The sequence below is a fragment of the Filicampus tigris genome, chromosome 18 (genome assembly GCF_054856515.1).
Source record: "Filicampus tigris isolate MCC_2025a chromosome 18, RoL_Ftig_1.0, whole genome shotgun sequence".
NCBI classification, from domain to species: domain Eukaryota; kingdom Metazoa; phylum Chordata; class Actinopteri; order Syngnathiformes; family Syngnathidae; genus Filicampus; species Filicampus tigris.
In genome coordinates this window covers 9,569,864-9,597,496 of record NC_141234.1, presented here as the reverse complement: position 1 = coordinate 9,597,496, position 27,633 = coordinate 9,569,864, and the positions used below count along the sequence as shown (strand labels likewise).

General features: G+C 42.0%; 1 protein-coding gene across 1 annotated transcript; it reads right to left on the bottom strand.

The window, feature by feature from the left end:
* Positions 1 to 745: 745 nt before the first annotated feature.
* On the bottom strand, positions 746 to 27,633 carry myo1g (myosin IG). Its single transcript, XM_086014131.1, has 22 exons — positions 27,482 to 27,633; positions 26,314 to 26,522; positions 25,857 to 25,950; positions 24,891 to 25,056; positions 24,514 to 24,567; positions 24,280 to 24,375; positions 24,084 to 24,200; positions 23,816 to 24,022; positions 23,599 to 23,744; positions 23,395 to 23,509; positions 23,149 to 23,319; positions 22,619 to 22,689; positions 19,776 to 19,850; positions 19,514 to 19,646; positions 16,854 to 17,020; positions 16,406 to 16,613; positions 15,732 to 15,955; positions 15,506 to 15,650; positions 13,567 to 13,671; positions 12,843 to 12,956; positions 10,724 to 10,881; positions 746 to 1,182 (listed from the first exon to the last, which is right to left on the bottom strand). The coding sequence occupies exons 1-22, from the start codon at positions 27,574 to 27,576 to the stop codon at positions 1,020 to 1,022; spliced, it is 3,033 nt and encodes a 1,010-aa protein (XP_085870257.1). The 5' UTR covers positions 27,577 to 27,633; the 3' UTR covers positions 746 to 1,019.

The following is a 27,633-nucleotide window of genomic DNA, read 5'->3' as shown; positions in this document are numbered from 1 at the left end:
GGGAAAAGGATTTCAGGAGGCTTTTGCACAATGCCGATAAGTGGGTAAGAGTCCAATTAAACCCCTTCTGGTGTTTGGTCGGCATGAATATATCCCAGATTGTCAACAACGCCTCACTATTCTCAGCGAGTCATAAAAAAAAAAAACTGTCATGCGCCGTGTCCTGAAAAAGCAATCAGACTCAATCATAATTGACATTTTTTAAATTGTTGCTTTGATTGTGTTTAATATGATCAAAGATACTAAATTGAAAACTGATGTATGGATTCCTCTGTGAATTCAGGGCAGTCGTTAATGATGCGTTTTAGTAAACGATGCAACGATGATAGACTGGCAGCGTGGGTGGCCGGATACCAAACTCAATTGCAAATCGACAAAATCAATTTTACTTTTACTCTCGCGTGACGTTATGTCTTTGCATCTTTTGCGCATCATCTTCAAACGATACCAAGGTTCGACGCGCCGAAACGTCTGCAGCAATTTTGATCTCATCCCCAGGGCACCGTAGGGACAAGACAGGAAATAACTCTTGCGTCATTTAGTCCAGTTTTTTTCCGTCGGTGAGCTAGATTGCATGCTTTCAGCGGACGCTTTGGATTAAAGATAAATCCAACTGTTTTTCCTCTGGCCTAAACACCGGGATATTGTCACTGAGTGGATTGCATACAGGAAACCCCAAAACATTACATCGGTGCATTTCACAAACAAACAGATGCGTTTGAATGTAAGTTACAGAACACACGAACCGTTTGAATAATTTATTCCGTTAAACTTTACACATGTTTCTGTTAGCAAGAAAGCATTCACAGTGCACTGAATTTTCATTTAAAACCTGGCATGTATAACTTTTCAAGGCAAAGTCTGGCTCATTGTTTGTTTACACGTTGATTTAAAAAAAAAAAAAAAAAAAAAATGTTTTAAATATTTGAACACGGGTACGTTCAACTGTAGGACAACAAATGGTACACTAGTTAGGAGGTGATTGTGGTTCTGGTAGCTAATTAGATGAAGTGACTGCCTCACTTGGCCGGTACCAGTAGAATGAAACCATCTTTGCTCTTCTTGAAATCAGCATTGGTTTGGCTCGCCTTGGTTTCCACGGTAACAGTCTTCGGTTTGCCGCGCATGTGTAGCCGGATGCCCGACGGGCACACCTTCACAGCTAACGGTGTTTTTCGTACGCTGAAAGACAAAAGGATAGTGGCGTTCATGTAAATCAAGAGGATGTAAACCCTAAATTCATGACTAACATGAAGTTACTCGTGAGGTCAAATTGCGCACTAGTGCTACTAAACAAAATTCCTCGGAAAACTTTTGACAAATGGATTTTTTGAAAATGATATAAGAGGAAGGAAAGCTCATGGGGTGCTTTCAATAAATGCAGTGAGACGATGCTCATATTGAATACCTCAAAAAATAAAAGCATAGCGCTTTTGTGGTGCGGCCGGCAAGTAGATTAGTAAAATTCACAGACAGGCGCGTTATTCCAGGACCATCCAACATGTCACTGTATTGATCTATCGCCAACATTCTATATTGTACTTATCCGACAGCTGGCCTTGTTTGACTGCAGCGCTGTCAGCTAAAGATGATCCAGGAAGCCGCCGCCGCTTCCTCTTGGCCTTCAGGCACAGTCCCGCCCCACATCCCCATCCCGCCCACCCCTGTGGCAGACACAAGCTGGCACAACACAAAACTCGGCCTCAATAGCATCCCTATCCAAAACAATCCTCTAGCGTATCCCTCAACATCCCGCCGAAGGCCCGCAGGACTCGCAGTGTACCCTTAACTGTGCTTATTATTAAGCTCATGTGTCATGAAGTTCTTTTTTTCCCCATGAGTGGGTGCACTTCATTTGAACCCAAAATCAAAAACTCTGAAGCAAATGCCGACCAGCTATTTGTGGTGACTTCTGAATGTTGCTAATGTGACTGATAAACAGGATTGGCTCACGCAAACAGGACAGATTGGCAAGTGAGTGGGTTTCTCCTGAGACAAGCTTAGATGGAAGCTACACTTTTTAAAAAGGTAAGCTATGATTAAAAGACTACGATTGCGTAATATTGACGAGCTACAAAGTGGTTCTGGCCATATGCGGTCCGGTTAAGCACATCACATAACACACAACTAACAAAGTAACTAACTTATCTCACAATATACATGAATAATTATGCCCAAAGATGTATATTATAAAATTAACCTCTTGACCTCACTTACTGTAGGCATAAAAAGCAGAATTACAACAGATGATGTTCAGGCATTTTCAATAAAAACTATGCTGCGTGGAATTAAAGTACTTCCTATTTTCCTTCTACTTTCAAATTAGTCTCAAACTAAATAAGCATCTAGTGGTTAATAGTGGAAATAAACCGACTACAAAGACCAAAATAGTAATTGACCGTACAAAAAAAAATAATAATAATAATAATTCAGGCAACTTATAACTTTTTCCTGACAAAGTTATACTGTCAGAGTAGGCTCAATTCTAATTTTTATTAAATAATGATTGGAGAAAAACAAAATCATTCTCAAGACTTGTCAGTTTGTCACAACGTGTGAAAGTTGACGTCACGAGCGAAACACACAAAGGCCCAAAATAAAGATGACGAATAAGACAACCAATCAGAGCATGGATACCGCCCCCACTATTAGATCCTACATGTTTATGCACTCGAACCTCCCCCTGGTGAGCGGTCATGTCATGCGTAATCCCTTCTTAGAAGTGCGTAAACGGCAACGACAAGTTCAGACGCTCGCTTAGTGTGAACGCCGCGGTCGGTCGGTCGGTCTGACGAACACGTTTACACATTTAACCGTAGGTGTTGGGAACGGCGCTGAAAATATGATTGTATCCATGCAGAAGTGTCCTCGTCTCATGCGATGAGCTCTGAGAAGCGCTTGACACGCAAAACACCCAATTGGCTGCTCGTCAAACGTAATTCATTCACAACGAACGCGCCACAATGCGACCGCTGTGTTTGAGAGGCACCGAATCGCAGTTGACGCGCAATCCACGGCAACGTCTTGGAAAATTATCAGAGTTTTTTTTTTTTTTTTCCACCGACAACTTTCCCCACTAAATTAAATGCAGGTAAAATATAAGAACGATCTTCGCTCATTCGCTTGAACTGGCTTCCCCGCTTGAATTTCGTCTCAGTCCATGACTTGTTGCTCCAACGATACTCGATCAAAACATGACCCGCAATGAGTCGAGCAATCCGCATGGAGCAGTTGAATAATTCATCGCCCCGTAGACAGCGCTGGAGACAGATTTGGGGTGCAGAGACAGCTCCTGCTTCCCGAGCTCCCATCACCCCCCCCCCCCGCCCCCCCAGACCTGCTGCCACCAGCTCCACCTCTTCATCTCAGCTTCCTCTCTCACCCTCCAAGCAGTCGGCCTCCATCTTTCTCCCTGTCACTGCCTCCGAGAAGCAGGGTGCAGCTAATGCAATGTGAATATGCGCCTCTGGTGCTTCCATTACGGAGGAATCGCTAGCTGTTTTATTAGCGTCTGTGCTGCGGATGTGTGGCGAAGCATAGCCAGGGAGAGCATGATGCCAAACTGTTATTAATGCTGTTTGTCCCATTATGGGACAATCGGATCAACATCCAGCTTTATGCAGTCGCTCCAAGGGAATGATGTGCCATCGTCAATAAAAATCAAAGCGATAAACCTTTTTTTTTTTTTTTCCGTTTTTTTTCCATCCACCCACACAAATTGTGAATTAAATGCTTTGTGCGGGGATTATATCTAGCATTTTTGTCCTTATAAGAAAGGCAAAAAGGGACGAGCAAGCTTTTTTTTTTTTTTTTTATTATCACGCTCCATGAGCTCCATTATTAAGGAGTGGAAACTTCCTACTGTGTTCATGATGAGAGTCCATGTGACACTGGGAGCAGGCGAGGTACAACCTCCAAATGTTCTGACCAAACCGGACCACCACAGTAAGATAAAAAGATAATTGCTTCTTTGTGTGCTGTTTACAGTTGTGGAAATGGTGAACAACTGACTGCCAGGGACAAGCTCTTTGTGTCAAGTGCACCGAGAGGTTGTGACTTTCACTCTTAATGATCCCGCCGACTGACACCATCGCACAAACAGAAGACGGGTCTTGAAAATTCTGACAGAACGCGGGTGGGTCACCTCTTCCTCGACTCCATCAATCTTTTTGTCAACTTGTGCTTGGGGGGAGTTCATGCGACTGCCCTCTGCCCTCTTTCCTCCCCAAACTTTATGCCTCATTCAGTGTCACTTTTCTTTCGGTGTAATTGGGTCCCAGGAGGGAATCGAGCAGCAGAAAGCATCATAAAAAAAAAAAACTGACAGAGCGAAGCAAAATGTGAGGCAGGTCAGGCCCTCGAGTGTCACATCAAAGGAGACAGCGGTCGGCCTTTCATTGTCCTTTTTTTCCCCCTCTCTGAACCGTTAGAAAGCCACTTCACCTGGCAACAAAATCCTGAAATGTCTTCAACTTAAACGGCCGTATTTAATTATCACTTTCCCCACTGCACCATCGCCAGGGCAACGGCACCATTTCAGCTACCCGACTATCCCGCGGGGTAAGTATTGGCGTCATTGCATACATCATCGGCAATTTCATCCACACATAATAAGCGCCACTGCTGCCGGAAACAGTTGGGCTATTTCAGCCAGCTGCACCCCACCACTTGAGTCTACTCGGGGGGGGGGCATTCTGGGAAGAAAAAAAAAATGAGTCATACGTTAACAACAGTGGGGCAAGCTGTGACCACTGACACATACTGTATTTGATTCATTTTGCACATGCCCTGAATCATAAACGGTACGGTAAGTATCATCAAGTGTCATGTGCTCCTTGTGGGTTGATAAATTGTCAAGAGCGGAGCTGAAAAGATTGACTTTAAAAGATGAACTTTTAGGCTATTTGCAGGCCAAGCCAACATGTTGACTGGTTTGTTTTGATCCAGTTTATGTGTGCATGCGCTCGCTTTCTGTGTGGGGCCGGTGCCAGTTGGGTCAGCTTTAACTTGGTCAACACGTCATCATTGCGTCAATTTGTTTGTTTGTCCTGCTTTGGTCTGAGGTCAATTTAGAGTTGGTGCATGACTGCTGTTCAAATACACAAAGGGGTTCTTTGAAAAATAAATTGTTTTGAGGTCAGTAGCCGATAAAGTGTGAGTACTTTGCCACTGTACTTAAAGCGGAAGGCAACCCAAGCACTAGTTGAAACATAGCATTCTGATTAATTTTGCGTTTGTGGAATTTGAATTAAGCAAAAAAATGCACTAGTTTTTAGCCATCTCCGGGAGCGGCCATTTTGTCTTCTGTCGACTGAAAATGACATCACAACTGCTCACAATGACCAATCCCGGCTCAGATTCAGAAAAAAAGTCAGCCGTGATTGGTCGTTGTGAGCAGTTGTGATGCCATTTTCAGTCGACAGAAAACAAAATGGCCGCCCCCAGACTTGGCTAAAAACAGGTGGATTAACACTTATTCCACAAACGCAAAATTTATTAGAATGCCGTGTTTTAACTAGTGGGCCTGCTGGGAACATATTCTTGAAAAAAATATGTTTGCGTTGACTTCCGCTTTAAGTAGAATTTTGTCATAAGTGTACTTTACTCCACTCCATTTCCTAAATAAAATATAGATTTTACTCTAAGTTACCAGTGTATATTTTGTGAATACCTAGTTACCACTAGGGATTGTCTACTAAATGTTTCAGGTTTTGGCATTGGAGTAGGGACATTTTGTTGTTAAGAACAGTTGTGTACTTATGGATTTGTGTATGTGTGGACTATTACAAAAATAATAGCAATATTCCCCCCCAAAAAAGAAAAGAAAAAAAATCCTAATAAATGGATGCAGAGCATTTATTTACTTCATTTGCTCAAAAGCAAAGGGCCAGCCTTGCTAAATGATTTATTTTCCGTTGCAGCTTTTACACAGATGCTGGAACCACATGACCCACCAGGTTGATGGGAGCTGAGTAAGAAATAGGTCAGTGTCTACACACTATTTACTTCCACCTGGGTTAAAAGCTGTTGCTATAGTTACTCACCATATGATCAACAAAACCGCATTACCACTGATCCTAATCCATCAAATCAAAAGTTGAAACTAGCAGAAGCTAGAAGTGGGATTCGGGGGGGGGGGGCGATTAGAAGTGGGATTCGGGGGCGATCTGACCGATGAGAGGGCAGAACGGCGGCAGCCTCTTGAGTTGGGCCAGACAGGCGAACACATTGAGGACAGCCACTGAGGGAGAAAAGGCGGGGGGTGGGGGGTTGGGGGGCAGCACAGAAACAGAGGAGGCTATTTCAGGACTAGGATAACGCCACTCACGGCCTAAAAAGTTCATTTGAAATGGCCGCATTCCGTTCACGTCTGCTCCAAGTGACTGCGCATGAGCTGCGGGGTCGGCCGACGAGGTCAGACAGCAACAAGTCCGCCAGTGACCGAGCGGGCGGCGTGCGGCTGCTTCTCCGTGGCCGTTTCAACCACATTACAAGACCGCTCACACGTGCTCCGAGGTAGGATTCCGTTTCCCGCCGCCAACAGCAGAGGGAGGGGTGACCCAGAACATGGTGATGAATTCAAACCTTTCCATATTCATAAATGATCATTTAGAATAGGAGAGACGTAGCTCGGGGAAAGAGTACAAGAGACTCATCGCTGCGAATCGGCATGCTGGAAAAGTTGATGGAACGATGAAAATCCCCAAATCACCTTTTAAAACAACGAAACAGAGCTTGTCGACTAGGCCGGGACAGATCATAGCCTAAATCCCGCCTTGAGCCCACTCATACTCCCCCAGCTGTCCCGGCAGATGGTCCAAAAGTTCAAACCACCACATTCCCCCACTAGCACAATACACACGACTTCTTTGCAAGTATGCAGACATTTTACGCATATCAACCCAGACGTCTATTAGTCACGCTTTGAAAGGGAAAAAGTATATTTATAGATCAAATTGATTGTACCCTAAAACGCATTGTTTTTCTACCCTTGACAGTACATTTAAGTTGGAAACGGGGTTATGCATAATCATTTTGGAGTTTTCGTTACACAGTAGTTTTTATTTCGTTCTGCCTTTTGTTTTGTTTTTATTTGTTTTCATTTTTATAGTTTAGTTTGTAGTACTTTTAGTATTAGTTTTAGTTTTTATTATATATGGAGTATTTGTGGAAAGGAAATTACAAGTCCCGGACTGTTCGACCGCCTTTCTTCTGTACAGCTGAACAGTAATACTGACATAAATACATTCAAAAATAAACCCTGAATGATAATGTATTAAATTAATTGACAAGGACAAATTTGCAGTATTAACTCAGTGGTAGTCCAAGGACTTTTTGGGTTTGCGGATAAATGATCAGAGAACTCAAATGCTGGTTCCCATCAATCATACAGATTACAGTGGTACCTCTACTTTTTTGTCCATACAAATAAAACAAGAGATAATAGAAAATTACGAAAAAGGGATGCGTTTGGTTGATCTCGCCAAAGAATATGATCGTAATGTATCGACAGTCGCCACGTTATTAAATCAGTTCTTTCCAAAACGCCAGGCAAAAACAACTTCTGAGAGAGAACATGAACCAAAGAGGGCAAAAAGCGATGAGGACAGCAATTAAAAGGTAAACGACCATCATTTTTATTCTTTACTCTATTCTTTGTTTTTTTTTACCTTATGCACAACTCTCATTTATTGTGCAATAATCTAATTCTAACATGTTTTGATGCATTCTTATGCTTTATAAAACATTTATGTCTGAATATTCGGGGTCTTGGAACGGATTAGGGCATTTACATGGAAAACACGTCCCTACTTACAAAATTTTCTACTTAAGAAATTACTTCCAGAACCAATTAATTTCGTAAGTAGCGGTACCACTGTAGTCTTTTGCAGGTATGTGGTTGTTGAGAAAATAGTGAAAATGCACCTCAGGGTTAAATTCAGTCTGGACTAGCTTGAGAGAAGCGCTATTTGTAATAGTGTGCTGACATTCTGGGCCGCAGTGATAAGAGAAACGAGGTGATAGGAAGAGAAAGCCAGAGACAGACAGAAAGAGGTGATAGGATGCTTGCTGTGGGGGCCACATACAGGAAAGATTGACAGACGATGTGAGGAGGAATGCGTTTCGCCGAGGGAACATGACGCACTTCCAACACACATTTTCAGCATGTGCTTAAAACGATGCCTTCAGTGACCCATTTTTATCCAACGCCACCTCTGCTGCCACACAAAGTCAACAGCACAAACGAAACATATCGTCGCTGTCCTGTGAAAAACACTTATCTCCAATTTTGGAAACTTTTTTTAATTTTCACTTTAATGCAATGTCTGTAATGCGGAAACATGATTCAGGTCAAAATACAAAAATGAAAAAAAAAATGGAGGTAAGTGTTTTTCACATGACAGCGGCGATATATTTCATCCTGTTGATATTACAAAAAGAGGGGCAGCATTTACATTTACGGAATTCTCCATTTTAGCCATTCCCCAAAAATCCCAAATTATATGACACGCAACTCTGTGGGCTCACACGCTTCCACAACTCACCCCTGACTTTGTTTCATAAGTTTTCCTTTTGCTGAACGGCCTCACCAAGGGTCACAACCTTTCTCCACTCACCACAGATGGTGTCACAAAAGCAAGCAAGACGGGGAGAGGGGCTTGAAACCGACTCCCAGTCGGTGCCTCTGCAGCGCCGCAAAGACAAATGCAGCTGTCGCAATGATCCCAAGTGAACAAAAAAAAAAAACACAATCATCGAAAACTAATAAAACTGCGGGGCCTCACAACTGCCCTCCAGACAAGAAAAAAAAAAAAAAAAAGACATAAAAAGTCAAATAACCGGGACACGAGGGAGTCCGCTCGTTTATGTCGCGATGATAACGACATGCAAGCGGTTCTCTCTCGCCAGTGCTGGAGGCCAAGCAGTGAAATGTACGACTGCGTTATTTTGTAGCGCTAACAGTCTGCACGGAGTGAAAACAAGCAGGGCGCATCTTCCGGATGAGTGCGGTCGCCTCGTAATCACATGGAGAAACAGCAGTCACATTTGGCGCGATGGATGTGATAAATGTCAGCGTGACTCTTTCATTCGGCAGCAGTAATTCACAACAGGTGCGCACACACGGACGGCCATGACAACATGACAGTGATGAATGCCGAGAATATGATTTGCATATTTGTTATGCAATATTAATAGATTTTTTTTTTTTATCGGTTGAGGCCTTTGAACAGGAAGAGAGCAAAGAACCGAGTTTCGTCGGGAAACTGTATGATGAACGTTTCAAAAATGTGTCATCCGTCAGTGTTGCTTCAAATTCTTTTTGGAATAAAAGCAACATGGAAAAAAATAAATAAATCATTCCTTTGATGCTCGCTGAGCGGCCGTCTCGTGAGGTGGGCTGGCATGAAGGACGGCCGCTCACATTGAAGTTTTGTGTGCAACTTTAAAACATGTTGGCAAAAATGAATTTCACAACCTTGGACTTTGCCAAATGCCGTGTGTTTTAAGAGCATACATTTCGGAATGATTCTGCGGCGCAATTCACTGCATGCTGCACAATTACCATAATTTACCGTGAACAACGTGTAATCAAAAAAACAAACAAAAAAGATCCAAAATTGTCCCCCGAATTGTACAAGACTGAAACATTTTTATAGACATTTACCAATACATAGAGGTTGTTAAAAAAAAAAAAAAAAACTGCTGTACTTAAATTCCAACATATTTAATGTCTAATGTTACAAATACATGTAATATAATATATAAGTTGTCTGGTGTAATGATGTTCTTCTCAGCACTGGTATAATGATGAAAATTTACTGCATGTTCTCATATCCTGAAGTTAGTCCATATGGTCGTTTGTCAGTTCAGTTAGCCACATTAGCCCGCTAGCATTGGCCACAAGCCAAGCCAAACTTACTATGAGCACTTAAGGTCATCTGGTAGGCTATTTGCATACTGGAGAGTCACCTAACATTGTAACCATTGCTGCTGTTTGCAAAGTTACTGTGGGAGGGTGTGGAATTTATGTTAAAATATACGTGGGCTTTTCATAATGTCACTAACTGTAATTATTGTTTTTACAGCCACTAGTTGGTGTCATTACACTGACTTTTCTTAAAATTCTACAGGTTAAGTGAATGCCAGTATTTTAGTGCAACATATCTATAGGCAAGGCAGTGCAGGGCTTCAGACTAACTTTTATATTAGGAGTAGAAGTAGAAATTTTAGGGGCACACACTCTGTAAATTGACTTGCAAAGGAAATATTCATCCTACTCGTTTTGCATTATATTACCCATAAATGGGCTGAAATGTGGAGTAGCAGTTTGACAGCAATAAAAAAAAATATCCAAGAGTCGTAATTGTTAAAAAAAAAAAAATGCACCGATGCATGCTAATGAAGTAAATGCAGTCCAGGGTGTCCAAATAGAAAATGGATGGACGGACGCTTCGGTGAACAGATAGTGTGAAGGTTGGATGATTTTCAGTAGATTCCCAACCATCTATTCACCTGCTAACTTCTTTTAACAATCCATCCTCTTCCCTCATATGCATGATGGTGATTGCTAATACTGAAATATGTCTCTAGGCAGTAATAACGCTGTCTCATTGCATAAATGTCCGTTCAAATCGCCTCAGTCCAATGAGCCGTCTAATAGCTGAAAGTAATCCATTTATTCAGTTGGTACATTTAAGGCTCCTTCTAAAGTATCACTGACCGTGTGAAGTGGTCCACCAACGTTCCCACCAGCTCGCCAACGCGGTCCTGGTTGGGACAAAGTTCCCCACATTGGAGACAGAGTAGAACGTCGTCCTGTGAGGATATGTGTAGCGCCACCATCTGGTCTACTCCGCTGGTCACGCTCAATCCTGTTAGCTGTGAAAAGAAACATATAGTCATGAGTAGACTGGATTGCATTGCCTGCTGCAGCTAATTAGCATGTTATGAAGCCTTGTGAACTTTTCATGAACCGTTTCTAATAAGCTTTTTTTTTTCTTATAATGGGGTCAACTGTGAAAAGATTGATGTTTCTGCTCTGTCAAACCTTTATATAATTTACTGCGTCTTGTTCACTATCTGCAACTGCTTGGTTGATGATTTTCCTAGAATTTTAATTGCTCACGTGCATCATATGCTCACAAGCAAGGCTGCTGTGCATTGTTGTGCTATTTTAATAAAGAGCTTAAATGTTTGGTTTTAAAATGCCAAGGAGTATTACGCTATATGCCTTGGATGAGAATTTAGCTGATGGATAAAAATCAACCAATTTTTAAATTCGTGTACTCTATATAGGTTGAAAATATGTTGCCTGGAGGGTGTCTCGGAGACTCCAGAAGTCTCGAGCAAGATGACAAAAAGTCGCTAGCTTTGCTTTCATCACTTATTTGAAAAAAAAACAAAAAACAAAAAAATCATAATAGTTGCTAAATATAGCCACAGTCGCTAAGGTGGGATCACTGAGTAGCCTCCCCAGGCCCTAGCTTTGCCCTGGTCGTCACGGTTACAAAAGTAGTACTCTGCATTTGCGTGAGACAGAACCGCCCTGCAAAACACCATGATTTGAACCAAAGTGTAATAAGTCGATGTTAACTGTCCTATAATTCTTTATCACTTGCGTATTTTGACCAAAGAAATTCAGAACCTTTTATTACGAAACTGACAAGGCAATATTTTGAGTTGCGGGGGAAAAAAAATGTCTCCTTTCTAACTAGAGACCTAAATAGCTCACAACAAGCTGGTGTTATCAAGAGCATCCACATTTTCTGCATGTCCAGCAAGTAGTGGTTTAAGAGAGCAAGATAAAGAGCTGAAAACATGCCAGAGGTTAAACAGCATCATTAGGCAGCGGCGGCGGCAGCAGCAGCAGCAGCAGCAGCAGCAGCAATAGAGTGGCTAAAGATAGCCGCCATTAGGCACCGCTGCTCATACTGAGGGTTAGGAGGCTTATCCAGGTCAGACGCTAAGAGAATAAACGACTTGAAAAAAAGTAGCCCGCTGCTCTGTCATCCAGTACAGTCATTGCGTCTGACAGAAATATAAAAGACTTGTGTCAAAGATCAAGGTCAAAAACATGGTGATGTGAATGAAGTCAGACAGTCGATTAGTCAGTGCATAAAAATGACGCAACCCCCTTTCCTAATTTACAAAGTAGGCGACGAATGGATTGCATTGTGTTTATTGTAATGTACTCTGCTGAGTAAAAATAAAATGAACTGCATCACAGTTTTGATGATTAGAAACATTGATTCCCATATTGCAAATGTGTATAAAGGGGCAAGTGTTTTTTTTCTTCTCTTTTTTTTTTTTTTTTTTATGTATGTGTATATTAGTTAAGGGTCAACAAGTCACGCTCATACATAAAATTATTTGTACATGTGTAAAAAGGAGTGTTATTTTGTGTTTATTTTGAGAGCAATTATTGTATATGAATAACCTATTAGTGTAATAACATGATATGGATAATACTTGATAGAGAACAAGGTTGGACTAGATAAGTTTTTCTACTTCTTACTCTCTGAATATGTAAATGAATTAAAAGATCTTTAAATGATCTTTTCCTTTCTTTCAATTTTTATTTGTATATCGCTATGTGTTTGTATGTTCAATAAATCAATACACTCGAAGAGATTGCAAGTGCTGCTGTTGGGCGAGTTGAGTGTGATCTACTAACATTGCGATCTTTTACCAATTGCCTATCGATGGCTGACGCTAAATTATGTGTTCACTCACTTTAACTAAGCATCAAATAAATGAGGCATCTTCGCCTATCACTCCACTTTTCCACATCCAATATGGCAGCCAAGTTGACGTCATAGATGCGGCATGTTAATACTTACGGTGTCCAAAGGAATTCTTTTTAGGACCTTGTACTGTTTCTTTGGCTCTAATTTGTAGAAGCACTTGTCTGTGACCAGCACGCCGCGGTCGGTGCTCTTGTTGAACCTATTCACCTAAGGAAAAGCACAAAAAAAAAGGGTTATGGTCCACAATTTGAGTGGTTTTTTTTGTTTTTTTTTATCACCGGCAGGATCTTCCCAGCTATGAAATGTTCCCATCTCATATCATCTCATTTGACAGAAATGCGAAAGCATAAAACAAATCCTCCGAATGTAATTTTAAAGCGGCACCTCGATTTATGTGGCTGCACTCTCCATTGTCCTTGCTACGGAAAATGCGGGCGTTATCATCCACTGGGAGATGATAAGAGCAAATTCAGCAAAATAATAAGCAGGGCTTCAGCCCACTCCACTCACTTCTAAGACTTTGAGAGTACACAGTATTTGACGATTCTTGCTTCGCTTTGGTGCAGAATGCGCAATTTGCAAATTTGAGTGTTCAACCATAAACATGCTGCTAATACATGATGCTCATCAACATTCTTCTTACTTCTTTATGTGTGTTCATACATTTGTCTATATACGTGTTTCCTTGAGAACGAGAGAAACAATTTATGTCCTGCGGATGAAGACAGTCCAAAAAAAAAATCTTTGAATCGTTGAACAGTGATGGCGAGTGAGCAGGAACGCGTTTTCATTTGCGTGCATTTCCCATGTGATTCACCTTCCTACAGAAGCCCGAGAAGAGGACTTGACTGTACTCGTCTTTGTTCCTCAGCTCCCGGGAGAAGCGAGCGAAGCCGGAACTGGATTGAGGGCAATCTCGCACCTGCAGGAATCAAAGACTTGTATTATTGTGAGAAAGCAGCTGATGCTAGGGCACGGGTCGTACACGTTCGCATCTCAATAGCCACTAGTGGCCAGAGTATGACATGCGGTCTAAACTAAAGTGCTGTTATAATGTCTTACGCTCACTGGCTTTCATAATAGCGAACATCAGCAGCTGCCCATGATGATGCTCTTGTGGCTAGGTTGATAATTCTGGCACGAGTCTTCAGACGGTAATGGGGGACTTTATTGCCTTTGTCACAGTTGCAGTGTGGCTATTGTCAGCCAATTATATTATTTTTTAAGTGAGGCAATTCTCATGCTGTTCGTTCGGAGAGCTGATGCTACACAATATAAATGCTACTGTGCCCGTTTTTATGACGAACAGGCCAAAAATAACATTTACATCTTACACTCATAAAAAAAAAAAAAAACATGCACACCAAAAAAAAACTCATACACAAAAAAGGCCCCCCAGATACAACAAAGTCACCAAAAAGTTGTCACACCACAAAAACGGTCACACCAAAAAGCTCCGAAAAAAAAAAAGACACTGAACATTCATTCATACCATAAACAAATTCACACACACCCACACCAAGAAAATGCTTGCAGCCACAAAAAGAACTCACACCCCAAAAAACACATTCTTAAAAAAAAAACAAAAAAAAAAAACGAAACCGTCACCCACCCCAAAATAATACTCACCTTTTATCTTTTCCACCAAAAACCCATTAACTAAAGCAAAAAACCCTCATATGCAGAAAAAAAACAATTAATTTCGCCTCAGAGTTTTTGCATAAGTGACAGTCACAAATTTTCACTGCGTGGGAGACTTTTTGTTTTGGTAAAATAAGAGACGGTTTTGGTGAATAAGAGACATTTTTTGGTCAGTGTGAGAGGTTTATACAGCACTTCATACACATCTGACATGCGCTCAGCGGCCACAATATTAGATACATCTACAGAATGCAATGAGAGCCTAAGTTGAAACAAAAATAAATAAAAAAATTAATACACACCATTAAGAGAGGTATTCATTTCAGTGTGTTCCTTTCTGTGTTTTTAGTCTGCAATCAGTTGCTTCTGACTCAGAACTTTTGCCCTACTTATTTCCCTCTCTGTACTAGTTCTGTCACCGGGCATGCTGTATGACATGCATTTATAGGTCTTGGTAGAATTAAGTCCAATCACGTGAAGTCGGCGGGCTGAATGAGACTTTGGAGTCACGAGCCGTCACAAACACATGAGAGGAGTGACTCAGGGCTGTGCTGAAGTCATGCTCACGCTCCCTGAGGGCGTCGCTGAAAGCCCGTGGCCGGCAAACAAGCTCAGATTAGCTACGAGAAGAACGGGGGGGGGGGGGGGGGGGGTTCATCGGAGTGGGGCTGCGCTCACAAATGCCTCGTGCGCATTGTCCGCTTGCTGGAGTTGTCACATGCGCTCCATATACATTCGTAAAAGATTATTGTTGAGCATTTGGCATGCAAAGCTCACGTGGGGGGGGGGGTGCAAACGAGGAAATAAAAGGCAATTGATTTTCATAGTCTTCGTCTTTAAAGTCACAAGGATGTGAGGATAGACGAAAAGGGCTTGCGGTGAGGTGAAATTCCAAGACAACCGTGACACGAGAGGAGTGATTCTCGAAATGTGCTACGTGTAGCGCTGGTGGTACATGGGCTTCCTCGAGTGGTACGAAAAGAATGAGTGCCAAACCGCGCATGATTTTTTTATAACGGCTTGCAGTAAAATCTAACTTTTGAGGAATAAAACCTCTGTTGGGTTTGTTTGTTTTTACGCAAGAGACTGGACGTGGTTGGGTGCGGGATCCTTACATTGGCCAGGTAGTCTCTTTCCCAGGCTCTCCTGCAGCCCCAGTTTTTTCGCTCCCCGCCAAGAGTAGTCAGAGCGGCGACTTTGGCTCGGATCTCAAGCATATCTGACGGCGGGATTTTCTTCACCATCCGTCTCGCCCACCACCTGAAAATAAGCACAATGTACTTTGGTGATGATTTAGAAATTGTCCAATTCAGTGAGTGAAGTAGAAAGACCCTTTCTGACCTGCGATGCAGCAGGACTGTGATAGTGTGAAACTGGTTCAAGGCGGCAGGGGGAGTCGGCCACTCGACGCTTTTTCCATAGTCGGGCATGTTCCTGACATTGGCAAAGCGCTGCTCGACTTCCCAGAAGTGGGCCTTGACCTTGTACCGCTTAAAGCAGCCCATGATGGCATAAATGGCCCGCATCCGCCGGCACCTCATACGAGCGAGAGCCCCCCGCCATACCTATGTGAACGTTAAAACGGAGAGACAGTTACTGCCTGGCTGAGCTTTGTGCCATGTGAACCGTGTGCTCCAATTCAGGAGCAAGACTTCTCTGTAGACTCATCCAACTAGGTCATTAGCAGAAGAAAGGAGATGCTAATTTCCCTGTACGTAATTGACTTTTATGTAACGGCGCTCCGCATCTCATTAATTATCCACATTTCTGTTATAGAGAATTAGGATTCAAGCAGGCAGATACAATTCATCTAAACATGACTACAGGCTCCGCTTTAAAAGCCAACCATGGAGAGTGGATGATTAATAGGGATGAACATGAGTATAGCTATTTAAGAGAATCAGGTTTCAAATGGACGGTCAGATCAACGAAGTTTAACTTGGGAAGCTATCCCGAAAGTTCTGACAGTCGAGCATTTATACGACTCAAAGGCTAGTAACGCCAACGCGGCTGACCTTTTGTAAGAAAAGCACCAAGATGGGGATGAGGGTGGCTCGCTCCTGTTCCAGGGTGAAGAGCGACCGAGGTGTTCGCACAAAAAGCTTGGTGTGGCCGTACGCCACGTCGTCCTGGTAACCGTGCTGTTTGACGATGGCCTCCACCGCCTCCCGGTCGGTATCCATCAGGTGGTTGGGCCAAGTGTACTCGCATGTCATTTTATACCTTGGGTAAAGTGGCATTGTTTTGAAAAAAATAAAAAAATAAAAAGTCACTCTCTTACTGCTTAGGGCTGAGCAATTAATCAAATTCGAATCAAGACTGCAACGTAACAGAATGCTATTTGCGATAAAGCCACAGATTTGTTTGCATTCTTGTTTTAATTTCAGTTAATGTCCTTTGTTTACGTATTTTTTTTATTTACTGTCGTCGTCGTGAACATCATACACACAGTCTCTCTCTTACCTCTGCAAGAAGCGAGCGTAGGGCTGCCTGTAGGCGAAACCCGCCCTGCGCACCATGACGTTCTCCAGGAGGCCCAGATAAGCCACCTGATGTTGGCAGCGAGCATCGTCAAACAGCAACGGCGACTTCAACTCATTTGGCTTTATGCATCGCACGTAGTACGGCTCCTGAAGACAAGGGCGGGTGCTTAGTGGTGCGCTGTTTTTATTTACGGACAAATATTCAAAATATTTAACCATAGCAGTTGTGATCAGAGAAACATCAGTCATGTTAACCCATTAAGGACGGGAGCGCATAACCGCGTTTCTACCACTAGAGCCGGGAGAGCGGATACGGCACTGTCTTTTTTTTTAATCCAATTCTCCGTCTCTTAGCCAATTTAATGCGTCAGAATATACACGTGACGGTGTCGCGAGACCGCGGAGGATGTCGTGGAATTTTTTCGAGCCGTAGGTAGGCTAATATCGTACGCCGTCGATCGCCTGGAGCTCTGAAATAAGTAACGGCAGTGATACATGCACACGACCAGCGGAACCAGTCGAACGTGATATGATATGGTTAGTAGACAATGACGATATTGACGTCTTTGTAACAGAATAGAGGATGGTAATTACCACTCGATTTTTTTTTTTAATTAAAAGTGCTTCTCTTGCACTGACACATTTTTACATCTTCGATTGAAACAGTAAATAATAATAAATTCTGCCTGTGTGAAAGCCTCATGTCCAAGCTCTTTAATTCTTTTGGAATTATGTTTCTGTCTGCTACAGGAAAAACTTCAGGTTTTCAAGGGTCATTCCAAAGGCGACCGACGGTTTTGGGGAGCTTTAGGCCTTAATGGGTTAAGTCATCTCCCTCATGCGTCATTAAACGGTGTGGAATCACTTTCGATTTTTTACTCATGATTCATGAAAGAAATTATTAAAAGTGACATGTTTGTAATCGTTTGAAATAAAGTGTTTTTGCTGCCTCGTAGTGAGGAGTTAAGGATCCATTTTTATTATCATTGTGAAGGGCTGTATTTCCTCAAAGCAATTGCATTTTATTTTATTCAGCAAATTTATATAGAGTATTTACTAACATTACATATATTTTTTTCTTTACGTGATTTACATAAGAGTTATTTTGTGTCGTCTGATTTTATTGCATTTCATTATTGGCTTGTCAATCACCTATGGAGCACTTTGAGAAGTGTGCTTTCCAAATTGAGTCTGATTGATGGACACTGATTGTTAACTGTGATTGACAGACGTGCTATTAAAACTGAAGTCAGGGAGCACAAAGCAGCTGAGGCTCATCTAACATATCAGTTTATGAAAAGCACATTTAAGTGCAGTGGAGTAGCAGACAAATGCCTTCAAATCAACGGGGCTCTCCAATGTCTTGTTACGGGAAAGCTACAAAGTGGACACTCTAAAGTGCTCTCCAATAGCACCATGCAGAGAAATCAGTGGTGCTTAAGCATGATTAAGCCATGTTTCAGTTCTATTCAGTCATTTTTTTTTTGTGAGCTGCCTATGACAGTCTTGCAGAAAGGCTTTTAGATTTTTGCTTGACTGTGACGTTGGCACCATACACACACACAAATTGCCACGTATCATTCAGAGAGAGCATAAATTGTCCTCTAGTTGTGCTAGGGAAATAATCTGTGTAACCCGAAGAGAAAAACAAATGACGGCAGAATTTGATTTCTGAACTATGATAAGTTGATAGAGTGAGAGTGAGACTATCCCAAAAATAAAAGCACAAAAGCCTGGCGTAAGCCAGTGAGAGGAGGCCGAGAACCCTTAGGGGCCTTCACATGCTCTTAACTCACTGCGGGACATGATAAGGTCAAGTGACAATGAACCAAATTGCCATGCCTATACTGCAGAGTATGTTGCCACCGTGCATGGTGACGAACAGCCTTTATACGTCGGTAGCATCAGAATGGCTCGGTGACTCATTCAGTCAATAAAGGGAGCTGCATCATCTCGATGATGGCTCTAGGTTAAACATATTAACTCTACTAAGGACTATATTGTTTTAAAAGGCAATTTAGAGAATTTTGGAATGTGGGAGAGTACCAGGAGAAATTCCACACAAGTACGGGGTGAATATGCCGACTCCACACAGGCAGGCCGGGATACAAATCAACAACCTCTGAACTGTGTACTAACCAGTAGGCCATTGCGCTGCCCACATTCTAAATATGCACTAAGAAAAAAAACAGAAAAAAAAAAAAAGAATATAGTGGGGAAGTCAACCCCAACATATCTATTTCAAGAATATGTTCTCTCCACTAGTTGAAACAAGGCATTCTGATAAAGAGTTATCCACTAGCTTTTAGCCATCTCCGGGGGGGGGGCGGCCATTTTGTCACTTCTGTCAACTTAAGATGACATCAAAGTTGCTCAGGGCTCAGGTAACGACCAATCACGGCTGACCTGTTTTCCGAAGCTGAGCCGTGATTGGTCGTTACCTGAGCCGTGAGCAATTTCGATGTCATCTTCAGTCGACAGACGTGACAAAATGGATGGCTAAAAAAACAGGTGGATTTTGCCGCTTAACTCATATTCCACAAACGCAATATTAATCAGAATGCCGCGTTTCAACTAGTGGGCCTGCTGGGAACATATTCATTCATCGTTCATTGTCTGTATGGGGAAGCCAAGCGCTACCTTGCAGGCCAGTTTCTCCACTAAGGCTACAATGGAGTTTTTGAAGAGGGTGGCTGCTGTTAGCGGTCGCTTGGTGACCTCTGTGATGCTGAGTTGACCATCGGGCCACATCTCCTTCATCACTGGGTTGGAGCTTTGGAAGAGAGCAAAAGAGAGGAAAAATGTTATGATCAAATAGGCGAGCGAGTTGATATACTAACAGGATCAAGGGAACTTGGCCCAGTTACTGAAGAGCTGCAATTGTGATGGTGTGTTTTGGCACCTGTTGTACATGAGGCGCTTGAAATCTTGGAAAAGCAGATCTCTGTTTTTGTCCAAAAAGCCCTCGACGGAATATCTGTAATAGGCGTTGAGGGAAAGAGGGAGCGTTATAAAGACTTTATGGCTAAAAGTAGTTCAAATGGATGTGGGCGGTACAGCTGAAGAGTACTTAGACAAGAATCAAGATGATCAAATTAAAGGAAGTGAGACAGAGTAACACAGATTACACAGAGAGTCACATCATTACCTCGTGAGTGATTTCACTCTTGGTTCCAACTGACTCAGAGGATTAAAGCCAGATTTACAAAATAGGAATACAACTCACGCTTGGGGTGGCAAAAAAAAAAAAGTGAACCGTCTACAATTTAATCTGTCTGCTCCCTGCAAAATGTTTGGGTGGCTTTCTGAGCATCAGAGGTCATGATGTCACTACAAGCGCAAGTTACATAAGATGTTCATCTGCAGGCAAAGCCATCTGGAGTGAATGCAAAATTTTTTTTCTTTTCTCATTAACAACAGTGAGAAAGCTCTGTAATGCAAATGAAGAATCTAAAAATAAATAAATAAACATAGGCAGCTATATACCTCTCCCACACATAAAAGGTTTGTTTCAACCAAGCTGTTCAGGACACATTTGAAGGTGTCGAATGGAAAAAAAAAAAAACTACAAAAAAAAAGTGCAAAATCACACAACCTGAACAATCTCAGTTTCAGTAGTCTTGAATTGTGCTTCAAAGCGGGATGCTTATATTGTACATCAGTCCCGATCATCAACATTCGGAGGTAATTAAAAAAAATCTATATTGTATTGTTGTATCAAGCAATATGAATTAAATACTGAGTTGAATAATAAAATGAGCAACAAATATTTTAGGCCTCCATGTGTTTGCACGAAATTGTATGAATGCCATGGGACCAAAACACTACACATTGTAGCGTAGTGTGACGACACCCTGGCAATTAAATAAAAAGCATGGGACTGATCTAGTGGTTTGTGTCGCATATTTACAGATACAGCACAAACTGCGCGGCTGTGCCATCTGGCCTAAACTCCCTGCGGTGGAAATGCAGCAGCAGAAATTCACCATTTATTCATAATGTCAAACAGAAATGAACTTGGTGGCAATGTGGCACAAGGATATGCAAACATGACATCATCTGAGTCAAAACTTAAAAAAATATTTTTTTTAAAGTTGCAGTCACTTAAATGTTAGGTGTGTGTGTGGGGGGGGGGTAGACTTTTCCAGTAGACTTGCCAACGAGCGTATGGAGGAGGAGAAGAAGCAGTCAAAACACATAAGAGCAAGTTGTGGCATTCACTTGAAAGGACAGGTAGATTGTAGAGGACATGCCGAGATAAGGTCAGGTGCTCTCCGGAGATGAGATGACGGAAGGGGCGGCTTAAACGAAGGAAAGTGAAGGTCAAGGTCGCCGCAAAGGAAGGAGGAGCATGTGAGTATGAAACCCAGGTGACAAGTGAGATTTTATTCAACGTCAAGACATTGGACTGCGGGGCCTTGACATAGAAGTTTAATTTGTTCCGCGACCATGCTCGGAACTCAAAACACTTGCATCTCAAATAAGCTTTTCCCACTGAAATGAATGGAAATACCATTAATCTGTTCCAGTTTTCAGATTCCAGTTTTGGTTGCATTAATTGAATGACCACTGTGCTGCTCCCTGGCCACAGGGAGGCAGTATACGTCAGACAGCTATACAATTCATTGAGACTACTCAACTCATCTCTCATATCGTCGGTACGCCACTAATACTAGTTGATTCTACACAGATGATAAAGACTATATGACTGTGACTACTGTTGTGTGTTTCTGCACCATTTGTTAATACATTAAAGCACCGAAACACAGATGCTAATCAGTGTTCGCATTAAGCTAGCAGGCTAAAAAGTTATAAGGTTGTTTTAAGTGCACAAGCTGTAATTCTCTTTGTTTTAAAGGAGGAGCAAAGGATATTGAACAGGTAAAGGTCCATGTATGCCAGAGGAAGGAAAAGAAATTGAGGTAAAAGAAAAAATGGGTGAAGTAGGTCAAAGCTTGTGTGTGTTTAGAGGAAGCTGGTTTTGTTTTTTCTTTCACAGACATGGGAGGTATATTTAGGCAGTGTAAAGCTTGACTCAGATGAAATGAGATGGAGGGTGGGCAGCACCAGCTCGGAGGAGTGACATCTCATGGGGAGTGACCTGGACATGGCCCTGACACTGCCAAATCGTGGCTGACAGAGACAAGGATCCATCACACGCACGTACAAAACACACATTCCATTTTGCCGTAATTACGCTACAATCTGTAGGATGAATGTCCTTCTCCTTCTTAAGATTCAAGGCAGTACACGTGAGCAGTGTGATGCTTCTGAAATCAAATCCACGGTGGCGCTGATGGCCAACGGCCCCATCTGGCCTCGGTGACATTTAGCATCGGTGAACGCATTAAAGAAGTGGAGCAGTTAAATATAGGCAGGCAGCGCTGTGGTAATCGTAAAATAAACATAAACAAGATTGTGAATTGTAAATCCCGAAGATCCCTGCACCACATCAATGCTTCGTTTAGTGTATGGACACAGTTGGAAAGAAGCCTGACAGTGTTTCCCTTTATTGGATGGGACAATGGCGTTTTTAGTTCCCAACACAGAAGTACTTTCATTCTTTCATTCAAGCAGTAATAACATCACTGAAATGTTTCTCCTGCAAATGTCCTAAACTGACCTCTTAATAGGATCATAGGGATTATGCTCCTGAATCCTGCCTCTTTTTCCAGCCAGGATCTAGCCCGGCCCAAAACACAAGATCATCACACAGTGGTTAAACACTGTAAATGAGCAACTCACGTGACATCTCCAGCATAGTGGCGGATTCGGAAGTGCTTCTGGAAGTCCATGCTTTTATCAGAAGGGGTGAGCTACAAATGCAAAGGTGAAAAGTGTCGCTTCTGAGCCAATGGTAGTGAAATACGATTTCTCCAACAAATGTCAATGTAAAACATTTCAAGGTAGAGCAGATTGTTTTTTTATTCCAAGTCCAAACTGAAGGCAGAACATTAGAGAAAGGCTGCCTCCTACTGGCAGAAACTTATAACTGCATTTAGGTTGAGTTGGTTTCGAAGTGTGTTCCATCTGATTAAGAGGCTTAATTTAGTTTATCTTTCCGGATTTAAGACAATTAATTTTAATCACACTTAAATTTGTGGAGGGATACAATGAGAAAAAATATATCTTGTTACATAACTGATTTTATGTTGGTTTTTTTCACACTAGCGTTCTCACAGTGTATTGTTATTGATTTTTCAACCATTTTCGATAGTGTCCAATTTTGTCCTGATTTTTAATGAGCAGCATTGCAGCTGAGGTCATGTTCTCACCTTTCGGGAAGTGTAGTGGGGGTGATGCGCCAATTTCATGTCCATGCTGTCCAGGCACACGGTGTCAGTGACTTTACCAACAGTGAGACAAGCTTCATCCAGAATGGAGATGATCCCTTTGTGCTGCTGCTCCACAAGATCTACGATGATCTGGTTGTTGAAGTAGTCAATCTGTGCAGGGACAATATTAACAGTCACATTGTAATGCTAATTCGACACGTTGCATGTTGATTTTATTTTCCTTACATGTTGCCACTGGATGCCCTCTCGGTTATATTCGCTTTGTTCCTGTTGGAGGATCAGCTCGATGAAAAGTTGCTGAAGCTTTTCGTTGCAGTAGTTGATGCAAAACTGCTCAAAACTGGCCCCACAAAAAAAAGGAACAAAAACCACAGCAAATTTAACAAATTAGTCATAACCTTGTATCGAAAGAGCTAAAAATATTCCAACCTGTTGTTGTCAAATATCTCAAATCCATATATGTCCAGCACGCCAATGACTGTGTTTTTCCCATGAAGCACCGGGTTGTAGTCTTTGACCTCAATGATGTCATTGATGCGGCCGACGATCCACCCAAAAAGTCTCTCATAGAGAGCCTACATTGAGAAAGCGGCAGTTTCATTGAAGGGTATAGCCAATCAAAGAAATAAAATCAATATAAATGCACCTTGCTAAAAGCATCCCGCCCAAAGCAGGCCTCCTCTTCTGTGTGACCCTTCTCGATGACCTCGCCGCCACCGGTGGCCACGGTGCGGTACAGCAAGCTCTTGGTGACACTGGCGGCGTCTGTGCATGTCAACTCTGAAATGTGGTTCACAGCTCCAAGGTCCAAAACTTCAACAGTCTCACCGTCAGTCCCAAACTGGACATTACCCTAAAGCAAGACAACAGTTTAAAGAGAATTCCACTGAATTCATGTTATGGGCAATACTTACAAGAAGCAGGATGGAAGCTAGAATTTGATAAATTGACTGAATTTCCGTTTTAGAGAAGCCAATCACTTCCAGCGCATCAACGACAGCTTTGTGGCTTGAGTGATCATTGTTGCAGGTCTGCGGAAAGGGACAAATTTGTGTGAGTTTTTGACAGGCGACATTTAAAGGAGAGCAGACGTAAATGAAATAAACTCACGGTGGCTGCAGCGCCCTCTTTAGTGTACACATAAACGCTGGGATCGTTTTGCAGGCGAAACGAGGCTATGGTTTCACTAGATCCTCCGCGTAAAAACTGCGAAAGCACAACAAACCGAGCGAGATCCGAATCGTAGATGGGATTTATTCAATTTGCTTCAGCTGCTTCTCCGTTTGTACGAGAACGTCAGTTAGCATGAATAGTTAGCAAGCCACAGTGAAGATAAGACCTTACTTGGTAAAATGAATGGAAGTTCCTTTCCCCTTGCTGCTGGTGAACCACCCGAGACTTGGGGAGGTCATTCGAAAAAGGAGGGGAAAAACACGCGTTGGTTTTAATTACAACAGATGTGGAAAATAGTCTGAAGCTATCTAGTAACTAATTTATTTCAATGCTATCAAAAAGCGTAGTCAGATAGAATATGTGATTTAAAGATAATTGAAATACAAATCTAGTCAATTTAAGTCTCATACATACACGAGAGGCTTGAAAATATTGATGGAATGATACCACTATACTATTTGTTTCCATTTTCCAGTTTTACAATATCTTGAGAAAAATATCATTAGCGTGTATGCCTGAGCATAACTCCTTGCGGAGGCTGCTCTCACCTTCTCCAGCAAGTAGTTGTTGATGTGCCCCCCCATGGGATCACCATTGAAATTGAAGTTGATGTCCATGTACTTGCCGAAGCGGCTGGAGTTGTCGTTACGATTCGTCTTGGCATTGCCAAAAGCCTCCAGAACGCAGTTGGACTTGAGCAGCACGTTCTTCACGCTGATTGATCCAAAGTGGGTGCAACCACGGGAACATCAGCGGATGAAGACAACAGGCAGGCAGAAAGAACGTTTTGAGTGTGAAGAGAAGCAGTGGGAGCTCATTTCGTTTTTTTTTTTTTTTGTGGCGCTTCGAATATTTTGCACCGCTCCATTTTCTATTTTTCGATACAGCTCTTGTGTACAGGATTATGTCCATGTCCATAATGTTTTGCCAAGTGACAATTGATCAGCAATGTATTAGACAGTAAAAGATCAGTCCCCCTGTTTTGTAGTTGCAATGACTTTATTTTAATTGTGCGGTGGGAGTGATTGGTTGATGGGTCAGGAGTTTGGAAAAATGTTTTGGGCCTAAATTGCATTCCTTGTTGCATTCAATTATTTCCCTGATTTGCGCATATCAGTTTTTGGAATCCTATCATCATCCCCTCAGGCACGTCAAACAATTTGAGATGAGTTCATGTTTTTGTGATGCGTGTCGGTCTAGTTCAGTTTCCTCCATTTGTGTTGAGTCTTAGGGGATTTCATGAATTATTAACAATGTTGCGATATGCCTATTTTTGTTTGAATCGTCACATTTCAGAGAGTGGATTTCTGTTGCTGCTATTTTTTGTGCCTGTAGTCCAGCAGCATGTCACCAATTTAAGATTGCGATCAAACATGACAGCAAGTGATTCAGCAGCGCGGGAAGGAAGTTGAGACGGTCACGGCAACTTTGAACTTTGCTACTGTTATCTTGACTTGTGCGTATAGTTGGATATATATATATATTTTTTTTTTAACAACCCGATCTGTGCTTACCGTTCGACGTCTGCCCTCTGACTTGGGTTTGTGATAGCTGCAATGTACTGCATGATGTATTTACTGGCTTCTGTTTTGCCTGCACCACTTTCACCTAAAAAGCACAAACATTTCACAACACTGATGAGCAAGATTTTACTTCAATATTGTTTATATAAAAACATTTTTTTTAAAAACATTTCAGAATGTTGTGCATTCAAAATCACATTGCAGGAGGCCCATGTCAACAGGTCATTTTTGTAAAATTACTTTTTACTTTTATTCTCTAAGGTGTGTAATGTTGCTTTTCTTATGCTCACTGGACTCGTTCAAATTTACTTGCAAGATAACGTGTCATTTGATATCCTTTGTAGTATAATTTGCAACCCACGGCAGGAGCAAAAATGCTGAGTGGGTACTTTCTTGAAACTAAGCTCTTCAGCAAGAGATTGTATCGTGTATTCATTTCGGAACTGACCTGAAATGACAATGCAAGTGTCTTTGGCTCGTCTTTTCATGGCCTTATAGGCAGCATCAGACACGGCGTAGAGGTGAGGTGGGTTTTCGTACAGCTCGCGGCCACGGTATGCGTCGATTGCGTCTTTCCCGTAGATCTCCATCTGTTTATAAGGGTTCACAGAGACCACCACGTCCCCGATGTAGGTGTAGATCCGACCCTTCTCAAACCTGTCCGCACAAAAGACTGCATTCATGAATTATTCTGTGTAAATACGGGCATATGTAGGGCATATGCAGTATAACTGGTGAATCAGGACAGTTGGCCCTCAACCAAAGAACTAAAAAGGGAAGAAAATATGAAAGTTTCAACCCCCCAAAAATGGAGGTAAAGGATCTTATCCAATTCCTGGTATTGAAATAAACTGATAATATAGTGTGTAAAGCTGCAGAGAATACTCATAGCCACTATTAGGTTTTTGTTGCCATCCAACTATAGGTATAGATATTATTTCCCGTCATTTTAACACTGCCAGTGAGAGGCTGAACCCAAAGCTGTCATGTAGAGCTGCCAGGAAATGGCACAACAGTGAATAGTCAAAAAAAAAAAAATCAGGAAATGAAACTTAGGTCACAGCCCTGTTAAATCAACTGGCGGGTTAGTTGACTGCTGCTTTCGGTGTTACCGTGGCACAGACACCGCTCTTTGCCAGTTTACCCGCGTTTGTAATCATTTATTGTAGCTGTCTGGGATAAGAGCACTAGAGTTACAAAAAAAAAAAAAAAAGCTTGCTAAGTGAGGTGTGTGATGACTGCTGGCTAACAATGTGATGAAACCATGACTTCCTTGGTTACCTTTTGCTTCCACAAAAAAAGACAATACAGTTCATTCAGTGGCAGATACTGCCGGAAGTCATTGAAAATTGACTTTATTCTGTATTGGGGTGGAGGCTACCTAATCCCTGTACAATATTTGTGAGATGTAAAAAAATAAATAAATAAAAAAAAAGATGGTTGTTCTAAACACGATAAGCATGGTTTGAGCTATGGTTTGGACACTCAAAACATTATCTTAAAACTCATCAGACAGGTGAAGAAATGTGAAAGGGTCTTTCGGCTATTACTGGCACAATGAAAACATTTCAATCAGTAGCATCCAGCTTCCTCTTCCTCAGTGGTACATCACATACCTCAACTTGAGATTCTCCATAAACTGATCCATGGTCACCTCATCCAGAAGCACAAAGTCTGACTTCCCAAACTCGAGGCCCTCCATCTCTGCCATCCTTTTGCGCGGATTCAGCAAATAAGACCAGAAGAGAAGACAGACGTATAGGGAACA

Excerpts from the sequence above, each read along its gene's own strand:
- myo1g (XM_086014131.1), bottom strand. The coding sequence starts at position 27,576 with ATGGCAGAGATGGAGGGCCTCGAGTTTGGGAAGTCAGACTTTGTGCTT. Across the intron at positions 22,690-23,148 it reads CCCACTACACTTCCCGAAAG|CTCACCCCTTCTGATAAAAG; the intron begins GTGAGAACATGA and ends TTGCATTTGTAG. Across the intron at positions 1,183-10,723 it reads TTGGTGGACCACTTCACACG|CGTACGAAAAACACCGTTAG; the intron begins GTCAGTGATACT and ends TTTGTCTTTCAG.